Source organism: Podarcis raffonei, chromosome 5 (assembly GCF_027172205.1).
Source record: "Podarcis raffonei isolate rPodRaf1 chromosome 5, rPodRaf1.pri, whole genome shotgun sequence".
In the NCBI taxonomy this organism is placed as follows: domain Eukaryota; kingdom Metazoa; phylum Chordata; class Lepidosauria; order Squamata; family Lacertidae; genus Podarcis; species Podarcis raffonei.
In genome coordinates, this window is record NC_070606.1 from 47331411 (window position 1) to 47357606 (window position 26196).

Genomic DNA, 26196 nt, shown 5'->3' on the forward strand with positions numbered 1-26196 from the left:
CACAGAAGTGGTCTGGCCATTTTTTCGGGGGGTTTTTTCTGAAGAGCTCGAAGACGACGGGACCACAAGCGCAATAGGAGAGCACCGGCCCTGTGTTGCGATGCCTCCACACCCTTAACAAGCTAAAATTCCCAAGAATCTTTGGGGAAAGTATCTGTGGCACAAGTGGCCATCCTTGTAGTAAGGGCCTGAAGGTATACTACTCAGTATAACTAACACTGGATATATTTTAGTGGACCACCAAACCCAAGAAGCATCTAGCCTCAGCACTACTGCATCAGGATAGAAATGGAAGATTTCTAAAAAGCTGATGGTAGTTTGTTCCTAGAAGAAAATAAATAGGGAACAAAGTTGTAACCAAGAGCCAGGTTGCTATGCCATGCCTAATACAACTTACTACAAGATATCTATCGCTTCCAGTTACTTACACACAAACACACACACACACACACACAGACAGACAAACAAAATTTCCATTCAATTTTCCAAACTCTTTTTCAAAAGTTGGTTCAATTTCTTCCTTGTTTTGAAATAATGACTCAGTTACCTTTGGAACATATATCACTAATACTTTCAGACTTTCAAATATGTACTAGCAACCACACCTAAGAGCTCCCCCCCCCCAATTCTTAATTGATTCCACACTATGTATCTTTCATACTTCATGCTTATTGAGAAAGATTCAGACTTGGAATAGAAAAAGTAGGACTCACCAGGAGGTGTAGAAGGAGCTGTTCACAAAGAAAGAGAAACATTGATATGCATTGGTAAGAAATAGGCATGTCATTAATATCTGTTAATATTCATCAGTATTTTTACCCAATGAAGCCAGCAACCCTGTGCCCCTTGGGGGAAACGTCCTGTGGGCCACAGAAATAATGAGATCTCCGTCTGTGAGAGCAGAGGGAGATGTCTGAGGTTGACCTTGGTTCCCTTCTGCAGATTTGCAGTGTTAAATTAAATGTGGCTCAGTTCACCCAATCCGTGTGTCTTATTTCCCTGTGTGGTCACAAAAGAAGTTTCTACATGCAGACTTACACTGCGTGACTATAGTGGTCGGTTCTCCAGTTGTGGATTGAACTAGTAAGAAAGAACAGAATCGATCAGATTGTGGTAGAATGTGTTAATATTAAGCCAAACATTGAACAACCAGACCTTCTCTCCATGGAACTCTGACAACTGTAGCTTTGAGAGGGGAATGGGGGCCTCCTAACAGTTCTCAGTACCCTAAACAAGCTAAAATTACCAAGAATCTTTGGGGAAAGGATCTGGGGCACAAGAGGCAATCCTTGTAGTAAGGGCCTGAAGGTTTCCTACTCAGTGTAACTAACACTGGATATTTTTCAGTGGAAAAACCAGCAAACCCATCTAGCCTCAGCACTACTGCATCAGGATAGAAATGGAAGATTTATAAAAAGCTGGTGATAGTTTGTCCCTCGAAGAAAGGAAATGGGGAAAAAAGCTGTAACCCAAATCCAGGTTGCTATGCCATGCCTAATACAGCTCAGTAAAAGGCAAAGGTACCCCTGACCATTAGGTCCAGTCGTGGACGACTCCTGGTTTGCGCGCTCATCTCACTCTGTAGGCTAAGGGAGCTGGTTTTGTCTGCAGACAGCTTCCGGGTCATGTGGCCAGCATGATTAAGCCGCTTCTGGTGAACCAGAGCAGCGCTCGGAAACGCCGTTTACCTTCCCGCCAGAGTGGTACCTATTTATCTACTTGCACTGGGCATGCTTTCAAATACAGCTCAGTACAAGATACCTATTGCTTCCAGTTACACACACACACACAATTTCCATTCAATTTTCCAAACTCTTTTTCAAAAGTTGGTTCAGTTTCTTCCTTGTTTTGAAATATTGACTCAGTTACCTTTGGAATATGTATTACTAATACTTTCAGACTTTCAAATATGTATTAGCAACCACACCTAAGAGCTCTTTCCCCCAATTCTGAATGGAATTTCTACTAGGTATCTTTCATGCTTCCTGCCTATTGAGAGAAAGATTCAGTCTTGTCATTGGTAGAGGTTCTGTGGTTTCTGGTTGGAAAAGTTGCTCCACTAATTACACTTACATGCCAGCTGAGTCTTATGCAGAGACTTCAGTTCCTAAGCTTTGAGTGTGTCATAGCAACAACAGTCACCACAATCTAATGATTAGAACTCAGGTACTAAGAGGAACTGAATAACCTCTGCAGAGGCGATTCCAACATCTACCACATTAACATAAATTATTCGCATGACACCTTAGCCCCATATTCAAGGAGAATATTTCAGCAAATATTCAAGGAGGATGTTTCAGCAAGGTGGATGTGACTATGCTTGTTTCAAGACCAGACTTGAGGAACAGAGTCATAGACAATGGGATACAAATGAAGTAGAAGTCAAGGAAATCTCTGGAAGAGATTTGTGCTTGCTTCTCCAGACAGTCTGTGATTGCCATCAACAGATCAGGCTCTTTAAAATATACACACCACCTAATTTTCAGGTTTCTCATTAGCAGATGCTCTGCATGAGAAACCTCTTCTATGATATTTGTGTGTACATACTCAGAATTAGGATTTAGTACTTTAGTATGGGAGTCAGAGGATTCTTACCAGCAGCAGTAGTTGCTTCTGTAGTTGCTTCCGGGGTGACAGAAGCTAGTTTGTGAAGAGAAACAAAGTAACAGAGTAAGAGAAAAATGGTGCAGTAAAATGAAATCAAAACTGTATATTGTACTAATGCTTTTAAATAGCTAGCAGATTCTTCTTACTAGGATAAATGTGTTCTGTAGTTGTTTCTTGCAAAATGTGTTCTGTAGTTGTTTCTTGCAAGATGTGTTCTGTGGTTGTTTCTTGCAAAGGAAAGGAATAAAAATTATTAAGAACTATATTACATTGAAACCCCATTTTTGTGGCAGTGAATTTTGTTTGACCATTAGATGATCTAACATATAGTATTTACTTATGAATGAATGAAAGGTGAATTGTTGGGGAATGAGAAGACAAATAAAAGAAGGGAATATAAATCCAATATGTACTCTTGTCCTTCAAGCCTATAGTCCCCTGGGGCAGTAAGGCCCTCTGGTAGTAAGGGAGTAAGGCTAGACTGGTGACTGGGAGCGGCCGCCGAGACCACATAACACCGGTCTTGAAAGACCTACATTGGCTCTCAGTACGTTTCTGAGCACAATTCAAAGTTTTGGTGTTGACCTTTAAAGCCCTAAACGGCCTCGGTCCAGTATATTTGAAGGAGCGTCTCCACCCCCATCGTTCTACCCGGACACTGAGGTCCAGCACCGAGGGCCTTCTGGCGGTTCCCTCACTGTGAGAAGCCAAGTTACAGGGAACCAGGCAGAGAGTCTTCTTGGTAGTGGCGCCCACCCTGTGGAACGCCCTCCCATCAGATGTCAAGGAAATAAACAACTATCTGATGTTTAGAAGACATCTGAAGGCAGCCCTGTTTAGGGAAGTTTAATGTATTTTTAATCTTTTTTTGGAAACTGCCCAGAGTGGCTGGGGAAACCCAGCCAGATGGGCGAGGTATAAATAATAATAAAAAAGAAATATTATTATTATTATTATTATTAATAATAATAATAATAATAATAATAATAATGGCATTGGATCTCCCTCTCCAAGGGTGGAAAGAGGGCTTGGAGAGAGAGATCAGGTGATGAATCCCTCTACTTCACTGCCACAGAAGTGTCCCCAAATGAAATCAAAAGGGCCGAAAAAGTGGCAGACCAGGGTGCAGAAGCTTCTTTACTCAAGCAACATTTACCCACACTAGGGAAAATTCAGCTCCTTCCCAACCATAAGAATCCAGTGCCATCCCAGTCACCTCCCAAACCAGCCCTGATGTCCTTATCAACATGCCGTTTCATATTTTTTTACCATTTAGTAGACATTTAGCGTTATCACATTTACCATTTACCAGTTCCACACCCACCCAATCTGGATTAATTAGGAAAATAATATGGGACTGCATTTTGACGAGGACTGTGCCATGTAGATGCTGTGCAAAACATGCATGCGTGAGCACAGGTCCACAATAAACCATCATGTGAACAGACCCAGTAAATGCAAGAGGTGCACATGCAAAATGATGGGCTACGAGGATATTCAGTCTTATTAGGCAGGACTCTTTTTATATATTCTTATGCAATTTTTAAAGAAGCATAAGGATCCCTTCATGAAAGCAGCAGATTGAATATATTTGTTGATTAATAGGTGACTCTAAAAATCACATTTTACCTTGTGGCGTAATATAGTAATAAGCAGTAAATGATGGTCCTGTGTTAAAGGAATTTCTGTACAACACAACAGTCATTGTGTCTGAAGTGGATATAAATACATGACGGGTAGCCATGCAAATTCTTCCAAGTTGTCTTGATGAGCCCAGGCCACCATCATAGACGGCAATATAGTCTGTGCGGCAGTTCATACTGTAGATGCAAATTTAGAAATTTATTATTCATATTAATGGAGCCACGTAAAAACTCTATTTTTATTCCTCGCAACTAGCAATTCCTCATGACATGGCATGTTAGATTATGCTGGGAGACTGGCAAAAAATTGATTACCAAATATTGGAAATACACTCAATTATCCTCCATAAATCTGAGTATTTGAAAAAATATGGGGTCAGCCTCACATTTACAGTCAGATTTTAGCAATGTTTTCTAAGTTATATGGATGTAGACAGGCATTGGGAGAAAGCTTTAAGTTACCAAGCTGTGATGAATACTATCTAATTAGATTCAAGTTGTTGAGTACATGTAATGCAATGTATATTATATGTCACAGAATAAGTATTATAAAAACAAAAATACTAAGTAATACATATTCTTCACAGTAGTTAAAAGCCCTGGATGTGTGTGAGAGAGGCATTCCATTCTCCCCCTCTATTCTCCATTCAATATTCCCTTATTCATTGGGGCTCATTGTAGGCATTTGTGTGAACTATATCACGTATATACGTATATGGGACTGGATTGAAAAACTCTGAATTGTATCTTGCCCATTGCCTTCTTATGTACAATCATACCTTAGAAGTGGAACAGCTTAGTTCCTGAATGCTTTGTCTCCCGGTAGTCTCAGACCCAGAAGTGACTATTCCAGTTTGTGAACTATTTTTGGAAGCCAAATGTCCGATAGGGCTTCCATGAATTCAAATCAGAAGACACGCTTTGGTTTTCGAACGTTTTGGAAGTCAAACGGACTTCTGGAATGGATTCCGTTCGACTTCCAAGGTACGACCGTATCTGGTCCTGGGTGATTCTGGCTACCTCACTTGATTGTTCTAGACATCAAAAATTATCTTGGACTCAAACATTTTTAACCATATCCACAGGGGAAGCCATGTAAGGCTGTTGCAGCAAAAAACAATGAAGGTTCTGTGTAAAAGGTCTTGCCCAAAGGCCATTAAAGACTAAAGAATATTAAATGCTGTTTGTCTTTAAATGTGTCGGTCTTTAAGATGGCACAAAACTCCATGTTGTTTAGGAGCATTTTACTGGTTGCAAAAACAGATTTAGAAATTAATCAGTCAAATGTACAGAAAGGACTACGATAATGCAAATACTTACTTCCAACCAACTGTTTTAAACTGTAAAACAACTCTATTGTAAAACATTGGAGCTTTAATTTCCCAGGCACACTGCACCGGCCTGCCATTTCCAGGATAATCAGGGCCATAGATATATCCATATGGTTCCGAGAGGATGCCACCACACTGAAAGGGCGCTGAAGAACACAGACAGAACATTTTGTAGAGGCAGGCTCAGTTGTCATTATGCACAAGGTATTGTAGAGATAATCTCCTCTATAACAACATTAGCACTGCATTTTAGATCTTCCCTCAAACCCCAGGCATCTAGGACTAACATTTCACCTAGGCACATTGGGAACACCCAATTCAGGGGGCTGGAAATATAGGATTTCTCAGAAGGCGATGATCATTTGTTCAGAGAACAAAGAAAGCAAGGAACAAAAATGTTAACTTTACATCCCAGTGCGAGATGACCATGCTTTCAGTTGTGTGTGTGTTTGCATATGCAATTTTTCAAAGGCTTAAAGCCTATTCTGTTTCTACTTTGTGTCAAAACAAATATTAATCTACCTTTGGGTCAGGCTGATTTGTGAAAGCAAATGGGGCACTGCCCCACCAACCTCATTCTGCTGTCAGCTGCACCCCCTGTCTGCCTGCCCACCATCCTATGTGCAAGTCCAGGAGGTGGTACTGCTGGTCAGATTCCTCCTTCTTAGTCTCAGTGTTAGCTTTGTACAGCTGAGCAAGGAGGAGAATGGGGACAACTAGGAAGCTGCCTAGTTGACTGTGCTCTGGCTCCATCTGCTGTTGGTCTTCCTGCTTTGCATTCTTTCAGCACCAAAGAGCATCAACCTCGATTGTACTCAGATGGATTTGGTTTTGATATCCCACTTTATCACTACCCAAAGGAGTCTCAAAGCAGCTAACATTCTCCTTTCCCTTCCTTCCTCACAACAAACACTCTGTGAGGTGAGTGGGGCTAAGAGACTTCAAAGAAGTGTGACTAGCCCAAGGTCACCCAGCAGCTGCACCCAGCCAGTACATGGAAAAAGGTAGGTACTCACTAGTGGTTTCTGGAGGAAGAGTTGTTGCTAAAGAAAGATGAACATTGATCAGCAAATTTAAATATCCACATTGTACTATGTTCATTTTAAAAAATGATACATTGTACTATGTTCATTTTAAAAAAGGGCCATGGATATATCCAAATGGTTCCAAGAGGATGCCACCACACTGAAAGGGCGCTGAAGAACACAGACAGAACATTTTGTAGAGGCAGGCTCAGTTGTCATTATGCACAAGGTATTGTAGAGATAATCTCCTCTACAGCAACATTAGCACTGCATTTTAGATCTTCCCTCAGACCCCGGGCATCTAGGACTAAAATTTCACCTAGGCACATTGGGAACACCCAATTCAGGGGGCTGGAAATATAGGATTTCTCAGAAGGCGATGATCAGAAAGCAAGGAACAAAAATGTTAACTTTACATCCCAGTGCAAGATGACCATGCTTTCAGTTGTGTGTGTGTTTGTATATGCAATTTTTCAAAGGCTTAAAGCCTATTCTGTTTCTACTTTGTGTCAAAACAAATATTAATCTACCTTTGGGTCAGGCTGATTTGTGAAAGCAAATGGGGCACTGCCCCACCAACCTCATTCTGCTGTCAGCTGCACCCCCTGCCTGCCTGCCCACCATCCTATGTGCAAGTCCAGGAGGTGGTACTGCTGGTCAGTTTCCTCCTCCTTCTCAGTGTTGGCTTTGTACAGCTGAGCAAGGAGGAGAATGGGGACAACTAGGAAGCTGCCTAGATGACTGTGCTCTGGCTCCATCTGCTGTTGGTCTTCCTGCTTCACGTTCTTTCAGCACTAAAGAGCATCAACCACGATTGTACTCAGATGGTCCTGAGATGCCATTATTATAAGGGATGTAAGAAGGCACTGCGTTTTAATTCCATGCTGTATCTTCGCCCGAAACTACATTATTCCCTTGGCTGTTCACTGTGGCAAAATTACATGCAAAAAGGTAGGTACTCACTAGTGGTTTCTGGAGGAACAGTTGTTGCTAAAGAAAGATGAACATTGGTCAGCAAATTTAAATATCCACATTCTACTATGTTCATTTTAAAAAATGAACTACTTGTTACACAGAAGAGTTAAAATTATATCTTATACTTGAATTCTGCATGCAAATGTAGTGAAGAGATACAGAAGAACAGAAAAGTAATTTATTTATTTATAAGTCAAGGACTTTTAAGTGAAGAACCAAAGGCGTCCCATCGCTGGCCTAGAGAGATTGGGACTGAGGTGCCCTGTTTTGCATTGCTCCTGCTACAGCCTGAGGGAAGGGCTATTCTCAAATCACCCCTGCTGCCTCTGTTTTCCCTTGAAGAATAGAAAGGCGGTGGACATAAGTCCAAATGCCTGTAAAGCCCTTCAGTTAACAGAGATTGCAGTGTTTTTACACCATAACAAGCTGTGATCAGAGATGTTTTCTATTTCAAGAGGGCCCTCTTCACTGGGTATTCATTATTCTTAACTGCATGAACACAGAGAGAAGGCAACAGATTTGCAACTGAATGTCTGATTATTCAGTTGAAGACTTGCTTCTCTCTAATTCATACCCTTTTTGTACAAAGTATAACAATAAAGATTTAGATTTAGATTGGACTTCCAGTTTCCGTCGTGGACAGAAAGGGAGCGTGGAAAGTCTCGTCGGGGATTTTCGAACAACACAGGGGCTTGTGGGAGTCACAAAGGCACTGCGCCCCCCCAAAATCTCAAGGGGGTACCCTTGAGGGATGGCTAACCGGCAGCACAGAAGTGGTCTGGCCATTTTTTCGGGGGGGGGTGTTTGAAGAGCTCGAAGACGACGGGACCACAAGCGCAATAGGAGAGCACCGACCCTGTGTTGCGATGCCTCCACACCCTTAACAAGCTAAAATTTCCAAGAATCTTTGGGGAAAGTATCTGTGGCACAAGTGGCCATCCTTGTAGTAAGGGCCTGAAGGTATACTACTCAGTATAACTAACACTGGATATATTTTAGTGGACCACCAAACCCAAGAAGCATCTAGCCTCAGCACTACTGCATCAGGATAGAAATGGAAGATTTCTAAAAAGCTGATGGTAGTTTGTTCCTAGAAGAAAATAAATAGGGAACAAAGTTGTAACCAAAAGCCAGGTTGCTATGCCATGCCTTATACAGCTCAGTACAAAATACCTATTGCTTCCAGTTTCTTACACACACACACACACACACACACACACACAATTTCCATTCAATTTTCCAAACTGTTTTTCAAAAGTCGCTTCAATTTCTTCCTTGTTTTGAAATAATGACTCAGTTACCTTTGGAACATATATCACTAATACTTTCAGACTTTCAAATATGTACTAGCAACCACACCTAAGAGCTCCCCCCACCCCAATTCTTAATTGATTCCACACTATGTATCTTTCATACTTCATGCTTATTGAGAAAGATTCAGACTTGGAATAAAAAAAGTAGGACTCACCAGGAGGTGTAGAAGGAGCTGTTCACAAAGAAAGAGAAACATTGATATGCATTGGTAAGAAATAGGCATGTCATTATTATCTGTTAATATTCATCAGTATTTTTACCCAATAAAGCCAGCAACCCTGTGCCCCTTGGGGGAAACGTCCTGTGTGCCACAGAAATAATGAGATCTCCGTCTGTGAGAGCAGAGGGAGATGTCTGAGGTTGACCTGGTTCCCTTCTGCAGATTTGCAGTGTTAAATTAAATGTGGCTCAGTTCACCCAATCTGTGTGTCTTATTTCCCGGTGTGGTCACAAAAGAAGTTTCTACATGCAGACTTACACTGCGTGACTATAGTGGTCGGTTCTCCAGTTGTGGATAGAACTAGTAAGAAAGAACAGAATCAATCAGATTGTGGTAGAATGTGTTAATATTAAGCCAAACATTGAACAACCAGACCTTCTCTCCATGGAACTCTGACAACTGTAGCTTTGAGAGGGGAATGGGGGCCTCCTTACAGTTCTCAGCACCCTAAACAAGCTAAAATTTCCAAGAATCTTTGGGGAAAGGATCTGGGGCACTAGAGGCAACCCTTGTAGTAAGGGCCTGAAGGTATACTACTCAGTATAACTAACACTGGATATATTTTAGTGGACCACCAAACCCACGAATGTACTCAGATGGATTTGGATTTGATATCCCGCTTTATCACTACCCAAAGGAGTCTCAAAGCAGCTAACATTCTCCTTTCCCTTCCTTCCTCACAACAAACACTCTGTGAGGTGAGTGGGGCTAAGAGACTTCAAAGAAGTGTGGCTAGCCCAAGGTCACCCAGCAGCTGCATTTGGAGGAGTAGAGACGCGAACCCGGTTCCCCAGATTACGAGTCCACCGCTCTTAACCACTACACCACACTGGCTCAGATGGTCCTGAGATGCCATTATTATAAAGGATGTAAGAAGGCACTGCGTTTTAATTCCATGCTGTATCTTCTGCCCGAAACTACATTATTCCTTTTGCTGTTCACTGTGGCAAAATTACTGGTACATGCAAAAAGATAGATACTCACTAGTGGTTTCTGGAGGAAGAGTTGTTGCTAAAGAAAGATGAACATTGGTCAGCAAATTTAAATATCCACATTGTACTATGTTCATTTTTTAAAAAGGGATATATCCAAGGGTCCAAGAGGATGCCACCACACTGAAAGGGCGCTGAAGAACACAGGCAGAACATTTTGTAGAGCCTGGCTCAATTGTCATTATGCGCACAGTATGGTAGAGATAATCTCCTCTACAGCAACATTAGCACTGCATTTTAGATCTTCCCTCAGACCCCAGGCATCTAGGACTAAAATTTCACCTAGGCACATTGGGAACACCCAATTCAGGGGGCTGGAAATATAGGATTTCTCAGAAGGCGATGATCAGAAAACAAGGAACAAAAATGTTAACTTTACATCCCAGTGCAAGATGACCATGCTTTCAGTTGTGTGTGTGTTTGTATATGCAATTTTTCAAAGGCTTAAAGCCTATTCTGTTTCTACTTTGTGTCAAAACAAATATTAATCTACCTTTGGGTCAGGCTGATTTGTGAAAGCAAATGGGGCACTGCCCCACCAACCTCATTCTGCTGTCAGCTGCACCCCCTGCCTGCCTGCCCACCATCCTATGTGCAAGTCCAGGAGGTGGTACTGCTGGTCAGATTCCTCCTTCTTAGTCTCAGTGTTAGCTTTGTACAGCTGAGCAAGGAGGAGAATGGGGACAACTAGGAAGCTGCCTAGATGACTGTGCTCTGGCTCCATCTGCTGTTGGTCTTCCTGCTTCACGTTCTTTCAGCACTAAAGAGCATCAACCACGATTGTACTCAGATGGTCCTGAGATGCCATTATTATAAGGGATGTAAGAAGGCACTGCGTTTTAATTCCATGCTGTATCTTCGCCCGAAACTACATTATTCCCTTGGCTGTTCACTGTGGCAAAATTACATGCAAAAAGGTAGGTACTCACTAGTGGTTTCTGGAGGAAGAGTTGTTGCTAAAGAAAGATGAACATTGGTCAGCAAATTTAAATATCCACATTCTACTATGTTCATTTTAAAAAATGAACTACTTGTTACACAGAAGAGTTAAAATTATATCTTATACTTGAATTCTGCATGCAAATGTAGTGAAGAGATACAGATGAACAGAAAAGTAATTTATTTATTTATAAGTCAAGGACTTTTAAGTGAAGAACCAAAGGCGTCCCATCGCTGGCCTAGAGAGATTGGGACTGAGGTGCCCTGTTTTGCATTGCTCCTGCTACAGCCTGAGGGAAGGGCTATTCTCAAATCTCCCCTGCTGCCTCTGTTTTCCCTTGAAGAATAGAAAGGCGGTGGACATAAGTCCAAATGCCTGTAAAGCCCTTCAGTTAACAGAGATTGCAGTGTTTTTACACCATAACAAGCTGTGATCAGAGATGTTTTCTATTTCAAGAGGGCCCTCTTCACTGGGTATTCATTATTCTTAACTGCATGAACACAGAGAGAAGGCAACAGATTTGCAACTGAATGTCTGATTATTCAGTTGAAGACTTGCTTCTCTCTAATTCATACCCTTTTTGGACAAAGTATAACAATTAAGATTTAGATTGGAAACTTACTATACACGGGTTCGGTTGTCAACTCTGGAGCTGTGAGAGAAGAATTTGATAAAAAAGCAACCTTGATCAATATTTGTGGAGTAAAGTTCAGTTGAATAACAAGCATTTTACCACCCCAGCATGTTGTCATAAATGGACAAGCAACAGAGACGTATGTGTGTTTAGACTCTAATAACCTTAGAACACTGAAGAGAAACATAGGAGGACTCTTGACCAAGGTTAGCTGCTGTTCTGAAGAAAATTGTAAATATCCTTATATGAAACAGAGGATGTGTGGCCTTTGGGATCCAGTTTTTTGGCTCTACACATACTAAAATAAACCAGGATATCACAATTTTTCAAGTTTTGTCCTAATTTTGTTCCTGTTTACTCTCATCTTCTCATCAGAAGGTGATATCCAACATTAGTCATATTCAGAGTAGTTCCACTGAAATAAATGAACCTACCCTGAACATGATTAAACACAGTGCTTTTTTCGGGGGGGGACGCAGGGGTACCCATACCCCTAAACATTTTGTGAATTTAAGTTTGGCCTCATTGAGGGGCGATATTTCAATATGAGTAGGAAAATGAGAGTACCCCTAAACATTTTTTTTAGAAAAAGCACTGATTCAACATTAGATTTCACCTCATGATGAAATAATATTTACAACAACAACAAAGCAAGAATAAATACATCTTTTTCCAACAAACTTTCATTCTTTCATTCACTTACTCATTTCCATTAAGGTTCACCCCCTTTAGTTTTTAAAATGCATGCCAAAAAAGTATGCTGTTTTTATCTATGCTCCCATTTACCACCCCAATTTGGACAGGTAAGTGATGTTCAGATAATGTATATTCAATGACTTTTTACCTAATACCAAATAAAGTCTGTGTTGATTTAACACAGTTTAGTCTGTGTTGAATGGTATATCTCAGTTCTGTACTCAGTTAGTTCCACAACTTAGGGAAATAGCTGAACAAAGCATTACAAAACAAATCAATATAGAGCTTTGCAAAGCTAAGTCTGAAAAAAAAATACGTACCTTTTGAATTCTCTTTCTCTTCTTGATTCCAGCTCAAATTAATTCTCTCTCCCTTGCTCTTACTGATATTTTCTACAACAGATTATCTCTCCTTGTTTGGATTTCAGGATTCTCAATAACTTAATGTTAAATTTCCAATAGTTCCTTATTTGGTTTCTGTCTTTATTTTCTCTTCCATGCTAAAACCTCATTACCTCAACATTATCAAATGCTAGAGCATTTATGAGGTATCATTTAATTACATTTTGGTCAGAGTAGACCCACTGAAATTAATGAACATGACTAAGTTAGGACTCTCAATTTAAATGGATATACTCTCAGTAAAATTTAGTTGACTACTACCTATGACCAGTACTCTGCCAAGCCTACTGTTATGCCCAGGGACCTTCATATTCCCTACATTAAAAAAAAAGGTGAGCAGATTTCATTACCTGTTGTTAATTCAGGGACTGGTGAGGTTGCCAGATCTATAAATAAAAAATATCATTTTATAAAACAGTCAACATTCTAGCAATTGTTAATGCTATAATGTCTCGCAGATGTCAAGATTCAACCTAGATTTTAAAAATATTTGCTCTTTTAAAATCAAAACCACATTTATATTTTAAACTTGTATCGGAGCAATTGTAAAATGAGTGGTTTAAATAAGTATACATTTGCATGGTGTGGCAACCATCTTGATGCCAAATGGCATCCAATTGTATCCCAACTTGTCCCTTGATGTCCAGAACAACCATTATAATATTGTAAGAAGTATCCAAATGGATAGTGAAACAAACAACTTTCCAAAATATACAGTGAAAATGTTGATTTTTTAATAAAAAATTATTTGCGAATTTAGCACTTTTGCTTTCCCTATGAAGAAAAAATGAACATTTGAAGGAAGACTGGAGGAAACAAAATGAAAAACCATGGAAACAAATAGGGGTTAGGGCAGCTTTTACGAGTAGCATAGTTCTGGATCTGAGAAGACTAAAAAAGGCAAAATTTCACTGAAAAGGTTGAGCAGAAATAGTTTGTGGATGAGTCAGGCCTTCTCCAGATAATCAAAACAGTGACACTGAACATATGTGTGGAGGGTAAGACCACAGATCAGCTCCCCATCCAACCTGCATATGTTTTGTAGTAGGGATAAAACCAGGCCTTGCACTGCCTGCAATTTGGCAGGCTTAATGCTCTCTGGAGAGGCATTGTTTTCTCTGTCATCCATTCCTGGGGAAAAGGGGAAAACGTTCAGCCATGTTTAAATTCCCCATCATAATCAATGGGGAGAAACAGGTCTAATTCAGACTCGGAACAAGAAGTCAAACTGGAATGACAGAGTGGCTCTGAAGCAGCGTAGATTGTTTCCCAATATTAAAAGTACAGATACAAGCCAATCTAGTGAACTGTTGCACAACCCTATTGTTTACTGCGTTAAAGCCCCTCTATTGGAATCCTGAAGCAAATGCCCACAATGTCAAATTCTAATCCGATCTACAAAATTCTATTCCTGCATACGAAAAGCAAAAATATTCGGCTGCATGGAAAGTAAATGTATGAGTTCCAGGGTTACCTGTTATATCGTAATAGGCAAAAAAGCCAGAGCCTGCACGATAGGACTCTCTGTGGAGTAAAACTTTCATGAGGCCTGAACGTGAAACGAATACCTGACTTGGGCCATCGCATATTTGCCCAAGTAGTGCTGAATGATCTACCATTCCATCATAGATTTGAATGTATTCACGAGTACAGTCCAAACTGTGGAGGAAAAAGTGCCATTAGTCATACTGTACAAGGCAAAGAAATTCCTGCATTCAAAAGTATCAGATGACGATGACAATGATTTTATTATTTATATGATTTTGATGATTTCATTTTCTCCTCACATTCTTAACTTTAAAAACTCTGTCTCCTCTCCCACCTGCGGTTTGTGATCCCTTGAGTTCAGTTAATTTTTTGTCGTAATACATCAACAGCAAAATCCTATGCATGGCTAATTGGAAGCAAGTACTCTTGAGTTCCCTGAGACCTGCTCCCAGATAAGTAGGACATATAAAGGCCTTGTAGCACTAAATATTGTAGCATTTTGATTAATGTAATGTCTCATTGGTTGGTAAGAAATAGGCTCTGGAGGAAAGATTTTGGAATGCATCTCACAATGTCTCAGTGGGAGCCAGACCTGGAGCCAGCACATCATTCCTCTCCTACTTTAAATATATGCAGCAGAACTCTAGCAGGAGTGCTGGCTCTGGACAGCTAGACTTCCTAGTGTGGCCATAATATTGATTTTCCCACAGAAGTCATGAGCACTGTTTTGCATAGCTGTCAACTTACAGATTTGAAAATAAGGGACCAGCAGCCTTGAAAATAAGGGACCTGCAGCCAAAATAAGGGACCTGCAGCCTCACCTGTTCCAGGCACTCCAGTCTTCCTGTCCTCCTGCAGTCTGGTCAAACTCATGCTCTAAAGTCCAACCAACTTTGTAACCAGATGTTCAATTGAATAGAGTCTGAATCACATGCACCACAAGGCCTATGCAGCCTCAACTTAAGATGGCTCCCTGGCCTGGCTTTGCACTGCAAAGTTTGCAGCAGCACATGCAACAAAATGGCGTCCAGCATTCAAAAACCCCCTCAGCCTGCATTAACTAGCCACACACAAGCATGCAAGCTCCACCCCCAGTCGTTCTTAGACTTCTTATTGGGTGAGCAACACAGCCAAGCAACACAGTTGGAGCCTCCCTCCTCCCTGGCCGGCAGGGAGGGAGGGAGAGGAGCTGCTTCCTTTGAAATTTAAGGGACATCATTTAAGGGATATCCATCAATAAGGGACAGCAGCGGGACATGGCGCTGGAATAAGGGACTGTCCCTTCAAATAAGGGACACTTGACAGCTATGCTGTTTTGTAGGGAATTTTGGAAACTTCATTTATTTATTTAGTATATAATATGCATGAGCCCACAGGACATGGTCACCTTAAAGACTTCCATTTCTCACCCTTTCCCAAGGCAATCAACATCTGGCACATTGCATTCAGCTCGCTTTGGTTTTATTAAATTTGTGAATGAAGACTCAGAAGCTTCAACAGCCCAAGTGAGATATGCAGGCCATAGTTGACCCAGATTCCCTGGCACTTATGGAATTGCCAGCCATTTTTTACTAACTTTGCAAATAACAGAACAACTGGAATGGACTCTGAAACTGGAAAATGTTCTTTCTTTCTTTCTTTCTTTCTTGGCAGAGCACAGTGATAGAGTATATAAGGGATGAGACAACCTTTCACATATATGCTTTAAGGATATGCATGCTTTTATTCCTTTGTGATTTCAGTAATGATGAAATTTTTTGAAAAACAAATTAAACTGGCACACCTGTAACCCACAACAAGGTGGTGGTGTCAGCTCCCTCACACCTTGCAGATGAACCCGATCCATCAACAAGCTGCTCAGGTGAAAAGCCCTTATACATGATTTACACAAGGTATTTTTTAAAAAATGTCAAATCAATCAGTTTATGTATTATATCAATTCTGCATGCTTTTGCTCTAGTTATTCAAAACAAGCAAACATATAAAGAAAAAGAAAAGATGAAAGAACCAGGAGAACATGAAAAGGGGTAAGTGTGGAAAAAGAGAAGCAGAAAGTGAAGAAAAAGATTGAGGAGGAAAGGAAGCATGACGAAATAATTTCCTCTTCAGTGGTACCTATTGCCAAAGTACAAGCGAGATGCTGACAGTACAAAACACTAGCTTTCAGCAACGGAGGACTTACCTGAAATAATCAAGGGTTAGCACTATAGGAATCTTATAATATGAAACAATTGTCCAGAGACACTCTACGACGTTTCCACCACCAGTGTAATATGTGGGAGAAAATGACCCCGTTGGATCTGTGAAAGTCTTGCCACAACTGTAGCTACCTAACAAATACAAAAATAAATGCTGAGTATTGTGTCAAAGCATTGCTTCCCCCCACCCCTCCAAAAGCAGATCCCAGTAACAACTTTCCAGCTTCACCAAGACCCAGAGGACAGAATCACAAGGACTGAATTCCATGTGGTCCTTCTGTTTTCTTCAGCCATCTTCAGCATCACATCTGTTGTGTGTCATGAAGCCAGGTGATCTTTGCACCATTAAGCAGAGAGCTGCCATTGGCAGAAGAATAAATACTAGATCTGCTACGAGCCCAGTGAATCCAGCTTTTCTTTGCAGCACAGGCCTATAGATAGGTTCAGCTCATGGTAGGCACTCTTATAAGAACAAGAAGCCAGAATGCAAAGAATTCAAGGGTTTTTCTGAATGCATTGCTATGGGTATTTTTTTTTGGGGGGGGGGAATCTGATGTGTTTGATTTAGTACCCTAATAAAATATGCTGTTGGGGGGGGGGAGGCAGTTTCTCCTTCTCCTTCTCCTCTTCTGGCCAAATATTTAACTTGAGTTAGAACTGTCCCCCCCCCCAAAAAAAAAGATTTCAAGCTTATTATTATTTATTATTATTTCTTAAATTTGTATACCGCCCTTCATCCAAAGATCACAGGGCAATTCACAAGATATTGGGTCAGGCTGGGTTGGACCCAGATCAGCTTGGGTCAGATTGGGTTGCTCCAGTGTGCCAGATAGGGCCCTAGATTGCATTGAGGGGCATGCACAGCCCCAGCAATTAGGCTCCTCCAACAGCATCTGAAGGGGTTTGCAGGCTACCCACTAGCAAATTTCTGCATGAGAAAGCGATGTTATATTGTCAGCATGCCGGGAACTGGAATTCAACATTATATTATGTAGCAGAAGAGATGCTGCTTACCTTTAGCTACTGTTGTGGCAGATTTCACTCCTATTTAAAAGAAAAGGGAGAGAGGAAAGAGAATCAAGAAAACATTGCAAGAATACAATTTCAAACTTGTTCATTGAATTGATGTGGTTTAATATGGAGCAGGAAATGTTCTTCATCAAGAAGAAAAAAATGGCTTCATTGAATGCCATGCTCGCAACGACAAAAAATATGCCACTTTTGCTAGCAAGAAGAAGAAGGACACTCCTCTAGCAAATCCAATTTCTGCAACCATTATAGTGGAATACAGTTACAAATCTTAGGGGTCTCATATGTAGGGCTTCAATCTTAAATGCAATCAAGTTGTGTTCTTACAAACAAAAAGAAACCCCAAATGAATAAGAGCACTGTATGCTAAAAGTTCCATTTCATCTGAGCTCAAAGCAGTAGCTGTACAAGTTGGAAGTTGTACGTTGGAGGCCAATCTGCAACACTAGCTCACTTCTGGAGGCAGGGCCAGAGTGACATACATGAGGGAGAACCTGCTCTTTCTAGTATACCCCTGGATTGTAATTCCAGGATTAGACCACAGCACAGCACTGTTGTGGCTGGCAGTAGTAAAGAAGAACCATTGCCAACTTGCATCCCTCCCCCTCCTTCCTTGATTGCTGGTTGACATTGCTATAGACAGAGGTTAGCCACTAGTTGACAGGGCTGGGCAGTGTTGTAGCAAGCCGCTTGGGTGCCCGGGGCTGGTGCATGCACTGCCCACAGGGGCAGGGCAAGCCGCCCATGGGGTGGGGCAAATAAGCTGAGCTCCAGGCCATGCTGATTTTCCAGGCCATCCACAGCCAAGCAGGAGGTGGTGGCTGGGACACTCTGCAGGCTGTGCGACACCCGGGACACCCTTTGGGTAAGCCTGCCACCCAGTGTGGACCACCCTCCCTGCCCCCCCCCTTAGCTACGCTACTGGGGCTGGGAAAGGATTTCTCTCACAGCCAGAGCAAATTTTTATGTTACTGTATAAATTGCAAACGGGGGGGGGGGGGGGAGAGAATCAAAGAATGGAGTTTGAACAATTACTTTTTAGACTCTTGAAATGGGACGTTATTCAACAAAACTCAGTTCTGTTTTAAGAGCAGCATTTCACAATGTTTGACTACTATTAAGGAAATGAATGTTAGTACTTAAATTCAAACAACATGAATCATTCTTCTGATCATCTTTATAACCTTACTGGCTTCTGGAAATCTGATAGCATTTAATTTACGATTATTGCCACTTAACCACCCACAGAGTAGCTCCTTTTCATAATCCTTTTTTTCTGAAGTGGTGCTAGTATAATCTCAAAATGCTTCCATAGAACCCCAGCGAAACCTCTGTAGAAGGTGTAATTTGCAGAAGACAGTAATTGCACCACAGCAAATCTTTTGCACCTGCCGTTGGGAGTATCTTTCATAGAGGTCAAAGAGGAACACACAGGACACAGACTTTGAATAAACATGGGTCTCGACTACGTGCAAACATGACTATGACTGTTGCTCAGCATCCCAGTGGCATAGCAATGCAATCATCATCTCAGGTAGACTGATCCACACCTACACCCCTGGCACCCCTTAAGGGGGCCCTCCTCATGTAAGGCAATGAGAACCCTGGCTCCACTCCTTCTCAGCTAAGCTACAGCTTGGTGCCAGAGCATCTGCTTTCCACGCAAAAGTTCCCAGGTTCAGTTCCCAGCATCTCCAGGTAGGACAAGGGGAGACTTGTCCTACAAGCTAAAGAACACCAAAATAGAAATATTTAATAAGTGAATTTACTAAAGCTACTACTGCTGAGCTTAAAAAAGGTTAAGGTTAATAGAGGAGTTTATTGTTTTATATAAATACGTTTAAAGGTTATTAAAGAAGGCTAAGCTTCTTCTGTATGACTGTGGGAAAGTATAATGAAAAATAATGATTAGCAATGAAAGGCTATTTCTGCAATAGTTGGGAGATGTGTAAATAATATCCAGGGGGAAGAACAATGAGTGTATTGAGCCTTGCTATGAAACTAATTTTTACAATGTTTGTAGCCTGGCAGCATGTAATTCCTCTCTCTCCCTACCCACTGGTGGAGTGCTTTGAAATATTGGCTAAGAATCTGCATGTATGGCTTTGGAAGCGGGCTACTCCTTCATTTGTTAAATGAGGAGTACATCGGCTCCTGGTCAAAAACCATGGCATGTAAGGCCTCTTTGATAGGTCTTTCAACCTTTTTCTTACCCACCTGGGGTATGATACTGCCCTCAAAGCTGTGAATATCACCTTTAGTGATTTGCGATCTTGCTCACATGTGCCCCGTGGTCCATCTGTGTCAGGATTCCAATACCTACAAGGTTTTTTGTTATCTCCCTAGCTTAAGAATTTGACTGTATCTAACTATCGCCATCTGTTTTCTAAAGTCAGATTAAATGTTTTCCCATCTGAAGTGCTGAGGGGAATATTGGCTGGTGTCCCATACCGACATAGGCTGTGCCCATGTTCCCAGGATGTTGAATATATGGAACATATTTTAATAAACTGTAGTTTGTATAAACAGGTTCGACAGCATCTAATCAATCCAATACTATCGGAACAACCTAGAAATACTGACCCATTCATGTTAAGGTTCTCCTTGAGGATAAGTTTGATACTGTTACACTTCTTAAAGGCAATAAAAATAAGAAATCAGTATAAAGCTCCTCTGTTGGCCAGCAAGGCTGATCTTACACCTTAATAACTGTTAATATGTACTATTGTTGTACTGTGTATTTTGGGTCTAAGGACCACAATAAAGTGGTCTCTCTCTCTCTCTCTCTCTCTCTCTCTCGTGTGTGTGAATATAGATATTATAGATATTAAATTAAGAGATGTCCCATATGTGTTTTTTTCACCCAGACATTACCAGAACTGAAGATCTATATCTGATGTCTGGGATTGGGTGTTCAAAACTGGTGAATGAGTGCAGAAGAAGGAATTGGACCTCAACTGTTGTGCTTTAACTGACCCACAGCTTATGCTTTCAGTGCTCTATTTGCGCACCTAGGTCTGTGGAATGACAGTGAGCAGGACTGAAGTGGACTGGTTCCTCCACCTCAATTTTTCTTACATCCATGCTGATGTTCACAGCCTGTTGCCTCTTCCCTCTTCCCCAACACACACACAAAAATACTTCACCTTGAGGACAGGGAGTAGGTAGGAGAGCGCAGAGTGCTCTTGAAAAGGCTAAGACCCAATAGATTTCTGCTTCAGGAGGAAATGATGTTCTGAGCATCTCTTCCCACTGTGAATGGTGGTGGGCTGATCTTCAAGCCTCCATCATTGAACCCTTTGGAGAAGCCTTCACCAGCCTGGTGCTCTTTGGATGTTTTTGGAAGCCTACTCCCATCAGCCCCATTCATGTTGTTTGGGATGGGAGTTATAGGCTAATGACATCTGGAAGGCACCAGGTTGAAGAAGACTGCTCTTGAGAATTATGGCTGAATGCTCAGAGAAACCTCTCAAGGGTTTTCAAGAATTCAAAAGTAATGCTTATGGAATGCAACCAACTGGGGTGGTGGAGAGTCCCTTGATGCCTTCTCACTTATAAATAGGTGCATGGAATGGATATTCTCCATAATAGGAAATATTTGGGCAAATGGGGGGGGGGATTTCTTTGCATTGACATAGATATTTGCTTCCATGCAAATACAGTTCTGACAACCTCTTTAACTACAGAAGTCAGAAACTAGATGTAGCTGCTAGTCCAGTATCCTGTTCTGACTGTGGGAAGCCTGCAACAGGACCTGAATGTAACAGCAACACTCAGTAACGAGAGTTATTTACGGCAGATTCAAGTAAAATACAATTCAAGCAAAAATGTTACACAGCATAGTACCTTGGACACTTAATATTAAAAAGTGATGTATTTCCAATTAGTTAATTAATAAAATGTGTAAGTTGTGGTTGGTTCATTTTTAAACATGGAAGTTTTTCAAATTGGATGCAAGCCATGCTGGGGGTGATGACATGGGTAATGCACAAGAAAACACAGGAAAGAGTGATGTGTAGGAAAGGAAAAGCATTTCCAAGTCATTGAATTCCTCCTCTCTAAACCAGTTTGAGTACACCATCACACACCACAGACGTCATGGTCACGCAACAACCTACGCTGTTTCTGGCAGGGAGAGAGAGGAAATTTCTGGCACTGACCAACCCTTGCCAACCTTCTCTTCCCATCCCCAGCCACACCTTCCCTCCTGGCTTCCGAACTTTTCCCCTTTGTGTGGGTGGCAGGATCTGGCACACAGTGGTTCTTGTTTAAGACTGATGCCCAGGAGAGCCTACAAAACAATAGTCGCAACTCGCATCAAAATATATTTCAGCACAGCTAGTCACTATACAAAACATTATTGAGCCAGGGAATTTATAGTCCAAACCAGCTGGAGTGGAACAACTACTTAAAAATGAGTTTTAAATAAGTGAGACCTACAACAAAAATGTTGGCGTGTGCAGTGGCCTCAGTTCAAGATTCCCTACTCTAATTCAGTTCCCCCTACCTAGGAATGGGCAAATATGTGCATCTTGGTTTCTCCCCATTCCTCATGTTTCCAATCCTTTCAGTTTTTCACATTTCCAATCCAGTTTGTAATTTTTAAAGTCCTCATAAAATTTATCAGCATTTTAGTGCAAATTTCTCCTAATATACACATGCGGAATGCATATTTTCCCCTTTGTACACGGGTGGTGCTGTGGGTTAAACCACAGAGCCTAGGACTTGCCGATCAGAAGGTTGGCGGTTCGAATCCCTGCGACAGGGTGAGCTCCCGTTGCTCGGTCCCTGCTCCTGCCAACCTAGCAGTTCGAAAGCACGTCAAAGTGCAAGTAGTTAAATAGGTACCGCTCCGGCGGGAAGGTAAATGGTGTTTCCATGCGCTGCTCTGGTTCGCCAGAAGCGGCTTAGTCATGCTGGCCACATGACCTGGAAGCTGTACGCCGTCTCCCTCAGCCAATAAAGCAGGATGAGCACCGCAACCCCAGAGTCGGCCACGACTGGACCTAATGGTCAGGGGTCCCTTTACCTTTACCTTTACACATTTTTTTGCAAAGCTGTTTTCCCTAATATAATGCATTTCATCTGTTATTTTCACTTACATATGCATGTTTAGGCACCCTTTATCCTAGTCTATGCATTTGTGTACGCATTACTTATCCACAGAATAAGATCTCGAAGGATGGCTGTATTTTAGTTTGTGTATTGTTTCAGAAAGTGTGTGGTAGGTAGGTTCACCTTTAAATGTGAACTGAATCAAATTGCTCCCCTCTGTCCCTTGGTTTTCTCTACCTGCCCCCAACAGTCAATATTTATTGGCCCCTGAGGACACCTTTCCCTGTGTGGAATGCTTGGTCCACTTTTCTTCTGTAAAAAAATTCCATACAATTGCAAATCTTGGGTTTCCCCTAAACCTATTGATAGCCTCCTTTTTCATTTTTGGAATGCCATTTTGGCTCTGTAAGATATGAAGCTTCCCCCCTAAGGCTTGGGAATAGTGTATGTGATTAATGATCAGTTCTATCGATTGTGGGAGGGGCTTACTTTCCACAATCCTTCTAAACTTGTTTTAGAAGTGAATCTTCCATCCTATTGCCCATGATTAGGGAGACCCTGAATCTGTGCATGCAGGAAACATGTGGCAACATCTGCTGGGACCAGGAGTGCCAACTTGGCCCCAGGACCATGGGTGCCTTGGCACCAAATTTTGTGGTTTTCCAGCCCCTTCATGGGGAATTTTGTGAGTGCTGAGGCATCCAGGGCCCCAGGGAGTTGGCGCCTATGGCTGCAACATTCTAGGGGCAATTGGGGGGGGGGAGATCCCATACCACATCAAAAACATGAACTTCAACTGGGCACATGCTGAAGAAGCTGCTACGCTCTAAAATACATCTAATCCATTTTACATTGAGGTAAAAACTGCCTTTCAAGCTTGAGTGTTCTATAGGTAGTATAAGTAGGAGCACAAATTTGATGCTCAGAGGTTCTGGACTCCAGGTGGTGTTTACCTAGAGCCAAGGGTGCCAGTGTCTGGGGCCAAAGCACTTTGGCTTTCTCCCCCATCTTATTTTAGAGAAGGACGGGCCAACTTCTCTGGACAATTGAGGGGATGCACGTGACATCATAAAGTCGCACAACATCAGAATGCCATGCAGTACCACACGCGTGACATCAGAACGCTGCATGATATCATGTGCATGATGTTGGGATGTCATGACAGGACTCCTAAATAGTCTGGAGAAGCTGGCACCTCTGCCCAGAGCAGATCCTTTAAAATTAATGGAGCTAACTTAGTCATGTTCATTAATTTCAGTGTGTTTACTATATGTAAAACTTAGCTGAATACCACCTAATATGTTTGGGAAGATTCCTAACAAAAAAAATGTTGATTTAGCTTCTTAATGACCTTTTTGAAAACTGTTTTTCTTTCAAGCCTCCAGTGGAGAGGGATAGAAAAAGTTCCCTAGACAATCTACCTAGTCTACATCTCAAAACTATTCTCTGAAATCTAACTTCCCTGAATTGAATGCCAAATGTAATCAAAGTAATAAATCATTCAATAATTTCCCCCAAACAAAGGCAAGGTTGTGAAATGAATAGAGTAATGGTTTTTAATTTATTTTCTAACGAACACTAACATACCGATCCAGCCAAAGTTCACCCCACTGAAACCAGTAGAATAAACTGGTTTTGACAAACTTATCCCATTGCTCCCGACAAGATTTGCGGTCTGTTCCTGTTTCCTGAGAAACAAGTCAATGGCACTTACTTCCCTGAAAGTGTGCATAAGCGTGGCTAACTCTAGATGGATGCACAGACCATAATCTGAAGACCAAGTTCGCAATAAAGCAAATGACAGTCAATTTTCTACAGCAAAGTTGATACCTATGACTATGCTCTAAAAGGTTCAAGCAGTTCATATATGAAAACAGTCAACATTCGTTTCTTCACAGGAATATATGAAGCTGCCTTATACGGACTTAAATTCATTGGTCCATCTACATCAGTATTGTCTACACTGACTGGCAGAAACTCTCCAGTGTTTCAGTCAAGAGACTTTTCCAACCCTATATGGCGATACCAGGGTTGGAACTTGGAGCCTTCCTTCCCTACCACTGAGCTACAGACTTTGTCCTTTATTTCTCAATTCTGATTTAAGCATTTATTTATTGAAATTGCTGTTCGACTTTATAAACGCAAGACAGAAAAGAAGGTGAAGCAAAGATCTCTTTCTCTCTTTCTCTCTCTCTCTCTCTCTCTCTCTCTCTCTCTCTCACACACACACACACACACAGCACATTACCTGATGCTGAGAGTAGCACCCAAAGGAAGATCACAGTTTGATCCATCTTGGGCTAAGATTCCAGGAGAATTAGGAGTAGTAACCTTCAGGATGAAGACACCTGAACATATATAGTGTGGTGGGTCTGAAATTTGATCTGCCCTTTTTCGTCAGCTCCTGGGAAAAGGAAGTTCTCTAGAAGGACTTTCGTGATGCCAAACAATGTTTGTTAAACTATGCCAACAATACGAGTGCATATCAATGCCACTTCCCTTATCTTTAATTTTTTATACTTGTTGTGTAAACAGTCCTCAATATGAAGCCCAGCGCTTGTCATTCTCCTTCTTCCTTTTTAAAAAAGGGGGGCTATTTTCCAGAAGGAAATGAGTGTGAATTAGATACCATCAAGTGCACCTACTTGTCACTTCATTTGGGGGAATGTCAGCAGGCAAGATTCTCTTAAGGAGAGTGTTGCACAAGAAATATTTGTGCCCATATGCAGCCAAGATCTAGAGAAACACACAGCTACTTCTGGGTGCTGAACTTGAGCTTTGGGCTTCTGTTTCTTGAAGTCATTCATATCAGTTATTAGCTGTGAGAGAATGTGGCTGCTTTCAAAATGATGTTAATTGCTTTTAGAAGTTCTGGGTTGTTTTTTAATAATTCTATTTTTAGTTGTTCTGCTACTTGGTTGTTTGCTGCCCTGAGCTCCTTTGGGAGGAAGAGTGAGATACAAATCTAATAAATGAATAAAATAACTTGAACCATTTGTTTTCTCATTACATATTTTTCAGATTTCTTCCTGCCGCTGACTAGGGCAGTGGTTCCAACCTTCCCCACCCCCACCCCGGACCATTTTAAAACTACTGCGGTTCTTTTTCTCCCTATTGTAGCATGCATACTGTGCTGTGCTAGATTCTGTATGAGTGTTAATTGCATTTTTATACCTTTTTTTATTTATTATATATCACGCTCAATAGAATTCACATGATAATTCAATACAATAAATAAAAAAGCAATTAAAACACTATTAAAATAAATATAAATGTTTAATGCAGTAGATATGCCACCTCCCATCTTCAACCACAAATCTGAAGACATGCCACAGATAACATGGAAAAAGTTTGCAGAACACTGCTAATCTGTGGACCAGGGCTTGGGAACCTCTGTAGCAGGGTAATTCAACAAGAAGATGTTTCTCCTTATGACTGCCTCCTGTTTAAAGCCAGAACATTCATGGGGACTTTATATATATATAAATAGTTTTTTGCAAATTTGCTTGTGCCACATTAATTATTTTCAAGGCCATGCCTTTGAATTTTTGCACATATTCTCTGGGTATTTGATCAAGCAAGTAGAAAGTCAAGACTAGTGAATGCTGAAAAATAATCAAAATGAATGAACAGGTAAGGTGTGAAGAT

General features: G+C 41.3%; 1 protein-coding gene across 1 annotated transcript; it reads right to left on the reverse strand.

The window, feature by feature from the left end:
- Positions 1-957: 957 nt before the first annotated feature.
- Positions 958-24941, reverse strand: LOC128413382 (deleted in malignant brain tumors 1 protein-like). The gene is made up of 14 exons (XM_053387422.1): positions 24797-24941; positions 17479-17508; positions 16449-16596; positions 14253-14437; positions 13129-13164; positions 11670-11699; positions 11037-11063; positions 10100-10126; positions 6598-6624; positions 5571-5727; positions 4237-4427; positions 2754-2834; positions 2596-2640; positions 958-1080 (listed from the first exon to the last, which is right to left on the reverse strand). Exons 1-14 carry the CDS (start codon positions 24840-24842, stop codon positions 992-994), a joined length of 1119 nt encoding a protein of 372 aa, XP_053243397.1. The 5' UTR covers positions 24843-24941; the 3' UTR covers positions 958-991.
- Between the last annotated feature and the right edge of the window lie 1255 nt (positions 24942-26196).